The following is a 13,665-nucleotide window of genomic DNA, read 5'->3' on the forward strand; positions in this document are numbered from 1 at the left end:
GAGGCCTACGTTGACAAGTGCAGTTCAACACAGTCAGACTGCGCATGATGACCACCCCAAGTCCTTGCTCTTTCTGGTCACCTTTGTTTACTCGCTGTCGTAAGGCCTGCCAGCATGCTACGATTGCTGATGCACAACGGGAGGATCATCTGTGGAATATGCCATCATGGAAACCAGTTCCAGCTGGAGGTCCACACGCCGATGGTCATGCGTCACGCGCCCTGCAGACCGAAAGCTTTAACGTGATCATGGTGGAAGATGCCATGAATTGCTTGCGAAGGGCCGTATGGTCCTTCTTGCGTCGCGGCGAGATCACCAACAGTCTGTCAGCCCTGACCCGCTTCGATATGTGCTGCAGGTCATGATGCCGTTATGGAGACGGCCACCCATCGAACGAAAGCGAAAACGAGGCAATCCGAAGCTTGTGGAGTCTTGTGTTTACATGACTGGTAACTTGTCTCCATTGTCTGCCGGTGGGGCGTTCCGATGCGCTCATGCTCGCGTTGTGCCCTCTTCCAGCAGCATGTACCACGCATTCGCATTCGCATGCGCCATGGCAGCGTTGTGACGAGCTTCTTGCTTCTTCTCGTATGTCGTATCAAGTGGGTCGCATTGGCAATACACAGACGGGCCGATCTGCCAATGTACAATTCATGTGTGTGGATGCCGTAGACGGGCCGTCTGTCTCCGCTTCCGCAAAACTTCGACTGCAGCGCAATGTTGTATTGCTGGAGTGCGGATGGGTCTGACATGGGTGTAGTGGATCGGGATCTTCGATTGTATTCGTCGCGTCGAGGCATCGTGTGCAGCATGGGTCTTCTGCTTCGTTTTCGGATTCCTGCCAGCCCCGCCGTGGGTTGTGCGACCAGCGAAGAAGAGGCTTCCTGCATGAGTCAATGCGACATTGCGCTGCGATCTGCAAGCATGAATAGCTACAGACCAAGCGCTTGCGCGATACTTACCGCTGATGTCGCTGTTGTTGTGCTTGGCCGTCAAGGGAGGTGGTTCAGAAGATCGACGAAGCTGTCGACTCCAAGAACTTTGATATGAGCAGCGGCCCGAAGGGAACTTCCCTTGAGTGTGATCGACGGCGCACTGCAGTAAGGCTCGCATCGATTGTGGTCGCCGACCTGCAATAGGGCAAAGTTGCGATTGCCTGCGAAAAGCCCCCTCGTAGCCAGCGGAGCAGCCTGAGCCGCATTCGATGCAATGCAGCCTCATACATGCAGCATCCCGCCAAAGTATCCTTGTGTGTGGGTATTGCCTTGTTCGAACGTGTCGTCGTTGGTGTTGAGGGGCTAGATGTGATTGCTTCGGGGGTCCGCTTCGACGCGCCGGCAGCGCCGCCGCGGCCAGGCCTGGCATGGTATTGATGGAGAGTATGCGGCTCGCCGAAGCCAGCCCAGCTGATGGGGCAATGCTCTTTGTCGTCTCCGTTGCGGTCGACGGTGGTCAGAGGGGCTGTGGGTTGAGTTTGTCTTGGGTGTCAGCGTCAATGCGCTGGCGAACCTGCAGCAGACCAAGTCAACGACAGGAGCCACTGTACTATGTACAAGTGCCTGATGAAGCTGCAAGGCTTGCTGTAGACCTTGCTGCCGCCCCCACCGTGGTGGTAGCTTGTTAGCAGAGTCAGAGGCTGCGTCGGGAGTCCGCCTCGAACCGCCAGCGAAGCTATCGGCGAGAACACCCACGACAGAGACCTGCACGGGGCATGAAGCTCTCGCGGAGGTCATCAGGAGTATAGCCGTCTTGTTACTACCTTTCGCATGATCCGAGTGGGGTGGTGGGAGGCGGCGCGGGTGGCTGCTGGTGAGAATTGAATCGCAGGAGCTCAACCCGATCACCACCGCGGCCGGCAAAGCTTCAGCGACCGATTCTCATAGACATGTGAGCTCCCTCTGCGAGCTCTGAGAAATTTGAGCGAGTGCGGCTTGGTGTTGGGGATCATCGTGGTGGTGGTGTGGTTGAGGCAGCGTCGTGGAGGGAGGCTGGAAGCTTACCCCACAAAGAATCTCAATATCGTACCAAGCCAGGGGGTCCGCACGGCTACCAGCATCCCCGAAGCACGCTTGCAGCCACATGCAGCGAGCTTAGTATGGCAGAGAAGACTGCAGCAAGACTGCACTCCTTCGATACTCGAGATCAGAACATACCACAGCTGCAGAAGTCTCCAGGGCCGATCTAGATATCGAGGGACTCGGCGAGCCCCTCGAATGGCTCTCGCCGTCTCCGCCTACCTCGACCACACGATCAAAGACTCCCCGTCGAATCTACGGCACGCGACAGGTCATACCTGAGAATAGAACGGAAAACCACGCACATCATTTTCAGCTTCTCCTATCTTGAGACTTCTAGCTGAAAAGCCGTACGACTCTAGAACGCATCACCCGCCTATCCTCCGCCTCGCCGCATCCATAGACTCCGCGCTCCCGTAGGCTTGCTGCTTCCGACTGCGTCGCACAAGACACGTTTTAGGCCTGCATCTTAGGAGTACCTTGGACAGCTTCAGGAGCCTTCCAGAGTGAGCATCGCGAAACTCACGATCAAAGGTTGGCAGAACTATTGTCCTTGGTGGTTAGAACTCTCGCGCCATACCGCATCCCTGACCCCCTCGTTAACGAAAGCTATAAACATGTCAAGATCATTTGGACTTCTTGAGATGAAGTTCGTCTACTTCACATTCGCACCCTTTGCAGCTTCATCAACAGCAGCGCACGTGTGTGTTACCTAGATTAAGCTAGACCTTGTCTCGTTTGCCGTTTATCATTTGACACCGCGGTCAGTCAGGAACATCGCGCCGAAATCTCCAAGACCTATGACCTTTCGCATAGACCCCTAGCTATACCTCGTGGGCAAACCCGCGTCACCGCTTTTCATCTTCACCGTCACTTTTCGTTTTCAGTCTCATGGTCGTAGAGTAGCTAGTTTTCTCAAAAGTCGGCGCGCAAATTTTTTCCTCTCCAACGACAGTACTCGCATTGCCTTTGCGGTTACTCCCAACACCATCGTAGTACCGCCAGATCACATCGCAACCCGCGACTCAATACTTTTGCGCTCTGCTACTTGCCTTCGGGAATTAAAGCCATCATCCTCCCGCGCATACAGTATCCAGTCTCGCGCACGCACATACCCCATATCCGCGGCTGTCCACATACCCCGGACACCTACATCCAGCCAACACGACTCAAAACCCCCCCACAACACGCCTACAAAGCCATCAACGCGTCTCCATTTCCACTACCTCAAAAAAACCCATCTACAAACCCCACCACCAAAATGGCAACCTCAACATTCACCCTCCCACACCACCCAACCCTCCCCACAACCCCCTCAACCCCACCCACCATCACAGCCACAGCGCTGCTGAACGCATCATCGCACGACATGGCAAAGCTGCACGACATCCACACGCTCCTCAACAAGATCTTCACGCGAAACCGAAACCAGCACCAGCGCTGCACGTGGTGGAAATCCCTGCACGGCTTCCGGCGGCAGATTGGCCTTCTGCTGCAGGAGCTGGAGAAGGGGCCGGTCAAGGAGCGGGAGGGCAAAGTGGAAGCGAGGTTGAGGTTTTGGGATCGGGGAAGTGTGCATGGCTGGTATTAGTAAGTTTTTGATGGCTTGAGCTGAGTTGTGTTCGATGAATGAGGTGCTAACTGTCTTGAAGCACGTTCAGCCAGCTTGTCGCTGTCGGCCCTTTTGCCATGCTGGGGCTTGTCATGATGGCGAGCGTCGCGCGAGTGTGCCGGATCACCGGCATTACGGCTGTGTACGAAGAGATCGCTTCGGGCGACGTTCAAGGCGTTTTGAGCGCGAGCGATGAACTGGCTTTGGCGGGGGAGTTTAGTATGGTGTTGGATGAGGGGGAGGAGTGGGATGAGGGGGTTGTTGTCGCTCGGGATGAGGAGGAGGATGACGAGTAGATAGAGATTTGTGTCGGGTGTGAGGGTGGTTTGCCGCATACGTATGTATAATAGTTTACGGGATGATACCAGATAGCCCGGCGTGGCTATCTTCACGGCGTCCTGGCGTGTTGGAATGAAGGGATAGAATGTATTGAATGCCTCCTGGCTCACATGGTGTATTGCTCTTGTGATGTGAAATGCACGTGAAGATTGACAGGCTACACTCTATCTAATACCGAATCTAGAACCTAGCGTACCGAAACGCTCCTTGCCGCCCACAGTTGGGCTCTGCGCTGCGACTTGCGCTCCTTCTTGTACCTTCTCCAGCAGGATGGCGCCCTTCATCTGGTCTACCTTGCTGTACTTCTTGTTCCTCTGCGCGATGTCGAAGAACTCCAGGGAATCATCTGTGCCCATCAGCGCGACTGTCTGCGTCAATTCGTCTAGGTTCTCCATCAAGATGGGGTTGTTGAGGGAGCTGACAAATTGGCTGAGGAAGGCTGTGTCGTTGGCGAGAGTTGCGACGGCAGCGGGGGAGATACGTTTGATGTGTTGGGCGAGAGGGAGGTCGAGGATGGCGGTTGATGCGTGCGACAAGGCGTCGAAGTAGATGAACTCTTTGATCTCTGTGGGGAGCGCGAGAAGGACCGAGGACATTATGTTGGAGAGATACCTAGTCAGCTCTAACATGTATGTCGATGGTTCGGTCTCGGGCTTGGTTGCCATCCAGTCGTACTCTGCTGTTTCGATCAAGTCGTCGATCTTGCTGTTCACCAGCTCGAAAACGCGGTTGGAGGCGGTGTTCTTAGCTTTGGCGAAACGGTCAGTTGCTGCGAGCACAACAGGACCTGTTGCTGAGGGCGACGATCGCGCCTCAAAGAGCAGGTCTTGTAGCTCTACGCAAGCGTTCTCAAAGTGCTCCAAGTTCGTCAAGATCTGCACAATCTGCCCAGGATACTGACTACTCAACCTCTCGATCAAGCTTCCACAGACCTTCTCACACAACAGCTCATCCAGACTCTGCCTCAGCGTTTCATCAATGACACTGCTCTTCTGGAAATAGTCGTCGCTGAACAGGTAGATCTGGTTGAGGAAATTCCGGATATCGATGCAGCATAGCGGATACATCTGCGAAAAGGGTAACACGCAGGGGAAGGTGAGGGGTTCATTGGACGCCGGAGGATTGTACCAGGATACCGAGACGACCTTATCGTACTCTTCGCTCGAGTTGATGGGCATGGGCATGTAGTCGTCTGTGTGCACGATCTCGCTGAAGTCTTCGCTGAAGCGGGCTTTGAGAAGGGAGGAGTATTTGGAGAAGAGGGTGAGGAGGAGGTCGTTCATTGCGGAGACGGAGTAGCCCCATTTCTATGGCAGTCAGTATAGATAATAGCGCAGTTGTACATGCATGACGGACCTCCATAGTGAGCATGAAGAGCGCTATGCGACCTTTGATCTTCAAGAGCAGCTCGTCGTTCTCGACTGTGTGGAGTTGACTGGTAATGAGATTGATTGCGCTTTGGCACATCGAGTCCCATAGCTCGTCAACCTATGCTCTTGTTAGCAGTGCTTCACGGGAATGGGCGAAAGTTACCTACATCAGCCTGTGATCGTAGGTTGAGCGTTTTAGACATGGTAGCCTTCTCGATAATTGCATAACCCGCGATACTCTCCAGCAAGCTGCTCAAGTCACTGCATTCCTCATCCAGTAGGTCGAGCTTGTTAGGTATGATCAAATCCTTCTGCGTCCGCCGATCTGATGCGTACTCTGCTCTAAACTGCTCGCTCTTGCCAAGCGTCTCGTTGATATGCATCGCTTCGAACAAGGGTGAAAAGTCCGTCTCGTTTCCAGCTTCTTCGTTGTTCAGCACGTCAAACTCATCGGTTTCATCGGCCACAAGTTCGATTGCTGAGTTCAGTTTGAACTTCGAGAAACGTGTGTCGGCTTCGGCGCGTTCCTGGTTGCGCGTTCTCCGTACGTCGGTGTAGTAGAATGAAACCTCGCCCAAAAACTGCGCCGACTCGCGGATCCGGTAAAGCCACGTACTCAGGTCGTTCTTGACTGCTTCTCTGATCTGTTCCTGGGTTTGTGGTATAGATTTTTCAATCACATTCGCGATCTTGAACCGATTGATCTCCTTCAAATGAATCGTCTGTAACTCATCCAAAGCTCTCAACGCCGCGTAGTAGTTCTTTTCCCTCAGCATATCCTGGACCGAGTTGGCAATGCGCAATACGTTCAGACACGCGTTCAGCGCTTGCGAAGCTTCATCGATATTTTGGCGCACGCCTCGCGAATCAACCAGCGCCTTCTTCTGCTCCGCCAGCTTCTCGATACTTTCCTGGATCGATTCGTTCAGCTGAAGAATCTCACCACTCATCTGCACGGTCTGGTCGCGGATCCTCAGTAGTGAGTCGACCGAGCTGACGAAATCTTGATGGTTCGCGTTACATATGCGCTCAATCTCACTCTCGCGATCGTTGGCATAGCGATCGAATGTGATTTGCAGTTGATTTGAGTAGCGTGCATCTTTCATGATGGGTATCAGCTGGTCGATGTAGTCTGAGCCCACGGATGACTGGGAGATCTGTTTCTGTCAGTACACATAATACGCGCCCACTTATATGGGTTGATCTACTTGTTTGATGGCCACCCATAGGTCATCATCGGGGTCCACGGCTGAAGGCATAATGGCGGTTGCCTGGTTTTGATTGTCGTGTGTGGGTGCAAAACACGTCTGTTGTAAGCGAAATAGTAGGTCACAGTAAAAGTTGCTATGTTTAGTTCTGGTCCAAAGTTGTGGATGGTGGTGCTCGTCGTCGTCGCATATGAAACGCGTACCTGGCAAGTCCGCGGAAACCGTGCTAGTGGAAATACGACCTAGCTGACTTGGCGCGGCTTGCTGACCCACTTCCCTTTTCGAGATGCCCCAGACCAGATGTTGTACAGTCCAATCCCATCTTCTCTAAGTCTAATTGGGATGAAGAACCGGCTCGTAAGAATATATGCACTGCGACAATCGTGCCTGATGCTCATATAGATTCCGGACGCTGCTTAGCAAGCTAAATTTGCAATTGACCGTGTTGATCGTTACCGCGCTGTACATCACGACACACTCTTGGAGAACGCGCCCAGACAACAGTGAAAGTAAACCACGGTAATGCCAGGAGGCTACACACAATCTTGCACGCGTATTACCAGATGTACTCTCCAAGATGTGGTTGAGTTCGGAGCATCCATCGGTCTGCCAAAGCCCAAGATCTCCAGCGTGACGCGCCGCGCATGCCCCACTTTCAGGAGCGATGACGGAGTAACCCCGCCGATTTCTCTCTATTCCGATCCGGAGTCAACGCCAAAGATATAATCTCGCCCCAAACTTTTTCACATCTTGGCAATTACATCCAAATCACACATCATGGAGGCCATCACAAGTAAGTCGAGATTACGAATGTAAGAGAACTAGGCTAATTGACGATGCAGACAAAGTACAGAACCTTATGGGCAACGTCAGCGGGGCGGCTGCTGGAGCGTACAGCGGAAAGTAGGTGCTAATTTGGGATTGTTGTGGTAGGATTTGGCTAATTGGTGATAGGACCGCTCTCCTGCTCGGTGCTGGTTTCGTGTAAGTCATCTATCAACCATCTCAATCTACAGCAAACTAAAGATTACAGTACACGCCCAACTGTTGACGTCCTCGCGAAATCTGGCGTCAAGGTCACAGTTGCATGCCGTACTCTCCAGAAGGCTCAAGACCTGGCTAAGGGCATTCCCAACACCAACGCCATCAGCGTATGAATATTCTCCACAAATACATAGCGCTCTGCTAACAATTCCCAGCTCGATGTCAACGATGCCGACGCCCTCGACGCCGAAGTCGCCAAGGTTGACGTCGTCATCTCCCTCATCCCCTACACATACCACGCGACGGTCATCAAGTCAGCGATCCGCAAGAAGAAGAACGTCGTCACAACCTCATACGTCTCGCCCGCGATGATGGAGCTCGACGCCGAAGCCAAGGAAGCCGGCATCACCGTCATGAACGAGATCGGTGTCGACCCCGGTGTCGACCATCTCTCCGCCGTCCTCACCATCGACGAGGTGCACAAGGCCGGTGGCAAGATCCTCTCCTTCAAGTCATACTGCGGTGGTCTCCCCGCACCAGAGTGCTCAGACAACCCGCTCGGCTACAAGTTCTCCTGGTCGTCCCGCGGTGTACTCCTCGCGCTCCGAAACCAGGCTGCCTTCTACCAAGACGGCAAGGTCAAGTCGGTCGAGGGTCCCGAGCTGATGGCTGAGGCAAAGCCCTACTTCATCTACCCCGGCTACGCCTTCGTCGCGTACCCCAACCGCGACTCCACACCCTACAAAGAGCGCTACAACATCCCCGAGTGCCAGACCATCATCCGCGGCACCCTGCGCTACCAAGGTTTCCCAGAGTACATCAAGTGCCTCGTCGACATCGGTTTCCTCTCGGAAGACCCCAAGGACTTCCTCAAGGAAGGCGAGAAGCGCACCTGGCGCGACGCAACCGCCAAGATCATCGGCGCCAGCAGCGACAAGGACGAGGACCTCATCTGGGCCATTTCCTCGCGGACAAAGTTTGCCAGCACAGAAGAGAAGGACCGTATCATTACTGGTCTGCGCTGGATCGGGCTTATCTCCGATGAGCAGATTGAGGCTCGCGGCAACCCGCTTGACACCCTCTGCGCTACCCTTGAGAAGAAGATGCAGTACGAGAACGACGAGCGCGATATGGTCATGCTGCAGCACAGGTTCGAGATTGAGAACAAGGACGGTAGCAAGGCTGTTCGCACTTGCACATTGGCTGACTACGGTGACCCTAAGGGTTACTCTGCCATGGCTAAGCTTGTTGGTGTTCCTTGCGCGGTTGCTGTGCAGCAAGTGCTTGATGGTACGCTGAGCGAGAAGGGTATCCTGGCTCCTATGAGCCCGGAGATCTGCCGCCCGTTGATGAAGACGCTTGAGGACCAGTATGGCGTTGTGTTCAAGGAGAAGACTGTGCCTATGTAAGGTGGTCGTCTGGATGCAAGAAGGAAGAAGGTATTTGATGGACATGGTAGGTATAGACAAAAGCTCATAAGCTTTGAAATGACTGAATGAACACATCGATCGCTTCCAGATTCTGATCTCGTTTGGTGAAATGGTATCTCTTCTGCTGTATCTCGTGCCTAACTCTAGAAAGCTTTCCCTCCGCCTCTGCAACACATCCCATCTATGCAATGCAAGCGCAGAGCCTCTCCATCTAGCACCCCATATCCGTACAATCCACTCAATCCAGCCCAGCAGCCGGCGGCCTCCCACCCACAGCCTTCTTCGCCGGCGCACCACCACCGCCCATCCCACCCCCAAACATACTCCCCAGCATATCAAACATCGGGTTCCCCTGCCTCGGAATCTTAATTCCAAAGTACATCTCGCCCACCTGATCCAGCGCCTCCCCCCAATTCACATCCTTCAGATCCCCCGCATAATGGCTCTTCAACTGCCTCCAGAGACTCGGATCCCCGCGCTCCACACTCAGCAGCAATAGTCCCAGGAAATTGAGCAGAGGTAACGAGGGGTATACGGTGAAGTCGGAGGACTTTGTAGAAACGGGCTGTGTGGGCGGGTTTGGCGCGCGTTGCAGGGACGAAGTGAAGAGGAGGTAGTGTTTGTTTGCGGCGCGCAGGTTTCCTGTGAGCAGGTAGGGGAGGGTGCCGCGCGCGAGGTAGAGGGGCGCGGTGTGGGGCGCGTCGGAGGTGTACCAGGAGTAGTGGAGGGAGGAGAGGGTTGAGGCGGAGTCTTGGGTGCCGAGGAGGAGGTGGCGTTCTGCTTCGTAGGGTTCGAGGTCTGTGGGGGATTGTGTTAGTATGGTTGGTTTGGATTCGGGTCGTGGGATCTGGGTAGAGTAGGGGATGTGATGGGCGTACCCTCTGCGTATAGTCCTCCAGCGACGTGATGTATCTCTGGGTCGCCGGCGGGATAATCGCCGAACCGGCTACTCCATGCTACCATCTCACCCACGAACTTCTTCTTTGTAGGCTCATCCTTGGGGAAGGCTCGTAGCAGGCCCAGTAGCCGTCCTTTGCTCTCAGCATCTACCTTCACCTCCCCCTTGTTGTATACGTCCAGCAGGAATATGCATAGGTCGCCGCCAGAACCGCCCTGACCTGCTTGGAGGAGAGATAGCGCGCCAGAGTGTAGGATCGAGGTTGCGGATGCCCAATCGGAGGCTTTGGTGTAGCGGGATGCGATTACGCGGAGTTGTTGGTGGGCTTCGTAGAATTGGCCTTCTGCGATTCTGGGCGGGGTTAGCCATTGCTTCTTGCTTGATGATGAGGGGTGGATTACTTCTCGCGTTGTCGCGCAAGTGTCTTTTCGATCTTGGAAGCCATATTGGGTGGTTGAGAGGTCGGTGGGGTGGTGCCTTGGTGTTGCTGGAGAGCTTCTGGATCGTGTTTGGGAGCGATGACGCAGCGCTACGGGCGGCTGCTGAACCCCACATTAGCCTCACGCACGTCTTCAACTCCTATCGCACATTATTATTTGCGGTACTTACTTCTCAAGTCACTTCTCAATCCCCTCTGTTCTTCACATTTCAACGCGTTGCGCTAGTGTCATATCGCGACGCTGCGCAAAAAGAAAAGCCTCTCTACTCCGACGCGCGGAAGTTTGAACCAGCGGTAAACTTCATGAACTCAACACAAGCAAAAAAACAATGAGGTTTGCGGCAACCGAGACTCGAACTCGGAGCCCAAGCAGGCTACGTATGAAGCGTGGGAAGCTTGGATTTTACCCTTAAACCATTGCCGCGGTGAAGATTAGCTAATGGTTGAAAATGTCCATTTATATACCTACAAGATTCTCCAGAGAAGAAAATCGGATCATGAATCCAGACGAGTACGAGCTCTCACTAGCTAACGACTTTCGTGTGTCTGTTTAGCCGGCGAATGCAGGTGGCGGGGCTGAGAGGAAGGATGGCAAGAGCGGGGTGCTGGCGCTTACCTAGGCAGCCTGCGAGCGTTGCTCATACGATGCGTCACGTAGCATCGACGGAGGACATCATCTGTACCTTTACGACATTCTCTCGGCCTAATTGGCAGATTCCATCGACGCAGAAACCCCCTCCTACAGGAACTTGGCAACTTTACCGCTTATTGCGTTATCGTCGCCAACTCCGCCACCGGACGATCTGCTCTCCATATGAACGCAGTATGGGCGCGAAATCGCGCCACGTCAAGCTCGAACGGTAGCATAGAACCTGATATGCTGCCTCGGCAGAGTGAACGATTGGATCGAGAGAACTAGGATGGTATGCTTACGCGAAGGCTTGCATGAGTGAGCAGGCTGAGAGTTCAGCTCATAAAAGATAATTCAGCCTGACCACCCCGCCACCCTCGTTCTTCTCAACGACACAATCTCGTATGCTCGAAAGCACAGTTACAGACAATCTCAGGGTCCAAAGCCGAACTTCGTCGGTTATACGGTACAATGGCCAGCGAAGCCAACGTAGCGACCGCCGCCTTGGCTATAGCCATCTCAGCCTTGGTTATCGCAGCCGGTCAACTTGTTGCACAGCTCTTCTCCACAGCGGATGGGTATCGCAGATGCCAGCCTTCCGTTATCGGAGGTTGGTATAAGTTAGTTGAACTGCCGTTCAGGTGGTGAGTAAACTCGTTTAATGAGAATCCTCATCTTCACTGTTAGGTGAGCTGAGTTTAGTAGGAGCTCATTCCGATATGAAGTCAAAGTGACAACGCCACACTTCCAGATAAGGACGATGTCTGAATGCGTTCATCGCGAGTCCTTCCTACTAGATCCAGATAAACCATTGCCAGAGTTTCCATGGTCCCTGTTCAGACAGCAGTCAAGGTACCTAGTCTCTTCTTGGGTACCAGCACCTCTTCTGGGTACTGCGTCATCCGTTCGCGGTACCTTTTGTCAAGGCACTATTTCAGCATTGGCATCCAGAGAATCTGCGTGGATTACGATTGCTGGAGATGACGTTCCTACATGGATGAGTCTACTCGGAGACATTCACAAGTTCCAGCAACAACGGATCTATTGTCGTAAATTAGTGCTGTCGAAGAATTCATGGCCCGAAACTTTTGCACCAATTTGTATCTCGAGTAAGTTACGGTTACACAGGGTGTCCGTAGAACTTAGCTGATTCCAGCTTTCCACTGCGATAGGAAAAAGTCGTTCCTGGGACTTCATGCCCCCAGACATCGTTAGACCGGTCGCCAGCACCACAGTGGGCAGTCTAGTCGCCATAGTACATCGCCTGGGAATGTCATGGGCCGAATTTCGACTTGATGAAGGAAGATTGCGCGCGATAGGCGACGGGCGTACCTTTTCGACATCGATAGTACGGGGTATGGGATTAGTGGTCGAGTACAGTGCGACTGGCCGTCATAGTCTTGGAAGTACTCGTGACTTGATACCCAGCATAGCTGCAGACAAGGTAAGCTAAATTTTACCTATCAGCTTCCCAAACTCCTGCAACAATTGATGCACGACGTTCCTGGGCATCGGAAACGCGCATAGTTGCTATTGAGGCATGGCCTCTACGATAACAAGTTACTCGCAAGATATGATAGCTTTTGAATTCGCTGTATCGCTTACTCACAGTGACTAGCTGGCGTGTGGAATCCTACCCTGCGCCGATGAAGGACATCCCGACATATACCTGAGACACCCACGACTGCCTTATCCCTGCGTAGACATTCACCTATCATCGTTCAATATAGATGATCCGAATGTCAATACAGTATTGTCATCAAGTTTGACACAAGAGAATCCGGCTCACAGGCTTCCTGCGTACACGGACCTTCTCGGCTTGTGGTGTGAATGGCTCCCAGTTGGAGACATTCCCCAGAAGACCTTCCTCAACCCGTTTCCGTTTCCCATGACAACAATGGGTGAAAGACCAGAGTCGCGAAATGTATGGCGGTTGCTACTCCGAAATAAAGAGAACACGCTCTCCAATTCCCGCAAGCAAGTGTTGCAATTCTACGACGACTGGGAACAGTTAGCCAGCAAGAACTTCGGCCATAACTACGGAGAACCGCCTCCAAGGGCCTTCTTCAAGAAAGCATTTGATGAAACAACGGTTTATTTGCAGAATACTCTTGGTTCTTCTCTGACGTACTTCCATGATCATTTGGTTGGCTGTCACGTATCTGTCAACGCATCTAGCGGCCAGCAAGCCGAGAAAAAGGTTGCGGCAGGGCATGGAAAGATCGGAGTCGAAGATTTGCTACCAGAATACATCCACAAAGATCAGATCTTCGTGGAGCGCGCCTTCATTTACGTGGAGAACATCCCTAAATTTGTACAAGAGGCAGAAAGACGCGCAGCTGTGCGGTTATTCACCCCAAGCAAGAGTGTCTCGTACGAAGACGTATGGTGGATGATGATGATGCGTCTCCATGCATGGACTTCGAGCGTCCAGTGGGTGGAACCTCGGGATGGGGGTATTCGAATCTCGAGCGACTACTACGATCACCCAGCGCGAGTATACATTTTGTGAAAGCATGGTCCCACTGAAATGTTCGCACGATGTCAGCGGCAAACTCTTTGGTCCTGGGTGCGTTTGGCTTAAATTGCTTTATCGAAATATCCGCGAAAGAACGCTGGGTTCATAAGTATCTGGCAAAGGCGAGGTTACAATACATGCATCTGAAGAGAAGTGCGCATCCATCATATGCTTTATCATACCAGAGTCAGCAATGATGCGTCAAAAGTCTTACGAAGTTG

General features: G+C 53.1%; 3 protein-coding genes and 1 non-coding gene across 4 annotated transcripts; 1 reads left to right on the top strand and 3 right to left on the bottom strand.

Moving 5' to 3' along the window:
* Positions 1 to 4,130: 4,130 nt before the first annotated feature.
* J4E88_006251 (uncharacterized protein) lies at positions 4,131 to 6,595 on the bottom strand (the record flags this gene model as incomplete). Its single annotated transcript, XM_049399881.1, has 4 exons — positions 4,131 to 5,273; positions 5,323 to 5,454; positions 5,504 to 6,493; positions 6,545 to 6,595. 4 exons carry the CDS (start codon positions 6,593 to 6,595, stop codon positions 4,131 to 4,133), a joined length of 2,316 nt encoding a protein of 771 aa, XP_049254192.1.
* Positions 6,596 to 7,321: 726 nt separating this feature from the next.
* Positions 7,322 to 8,937, top strand: LYS3 (Saccharopine dehydrogenase [NADP(+), L-glutamate-forming]; the record flags this gene model as incomplete). The annotated part of the gene is made up of 5 exons (XM_049399882.1): positions 7,322 to 7,337; positions 7,387 to 7,447; positions 7,499 to 7,528; positions 7,578 to 7,695; positions 7,744 to 8,937. 5 exons carry the CDS (start codon positions 7,322 to 7,324, stop codon positions 8,935 to 8,937), a joined length of 1,419 nt encoding a protein of 472 aa, XP_049254193.1.
* Positions 8,938 to 9,196: 259 nt separating this feature from the next.
* Positions 9,197 to 10,301, bottom strand: J4E88_006253 (uncharacterized protein; the record flags this gene model as incomplete). Its single annotated transcript, XM_049399883.1, has 3 exons — positions 9,197 to 9,756; positions 9,837 to 10,207; positions 10,258 to 10,301. The coding sequence occupies 3 exons, from the start codon at positions 10,299 to 10,301 to the stop codon at positions 9,197 to 9,199; spliced, it is 975 nt and encodes a 324-aa protein (XP_049254194.1).
* Positions 10,302 to 10,632: 331 nt separating this feature from the next.
* J4E88_006254 lies at positions 10,633 to 10,719 on the bottom strand. Its single transcript has one exon. It is a non-coding gene; the product is annotated as a tRNA-Gly (tRNA).
* Between the last annotated feature and the right edge of the window lie 2,946 nt (positions 10,720 to 13,665).

Source organism: Alternaria novae-zelandiae (assembly GCF_023758075.1).
Source record: "Alternaria novae-zelandiae strain BMP 2774 chromosome Unknown scaffold_12, whole genome shotgun sequence".
Lineage (NCBI taxonomy): Eukaryota > Fungi > Ascomycota > Dothideomycetes > Pleosporales > Pleosporaceae > Alternaria > Alternaria novae-zelandiae.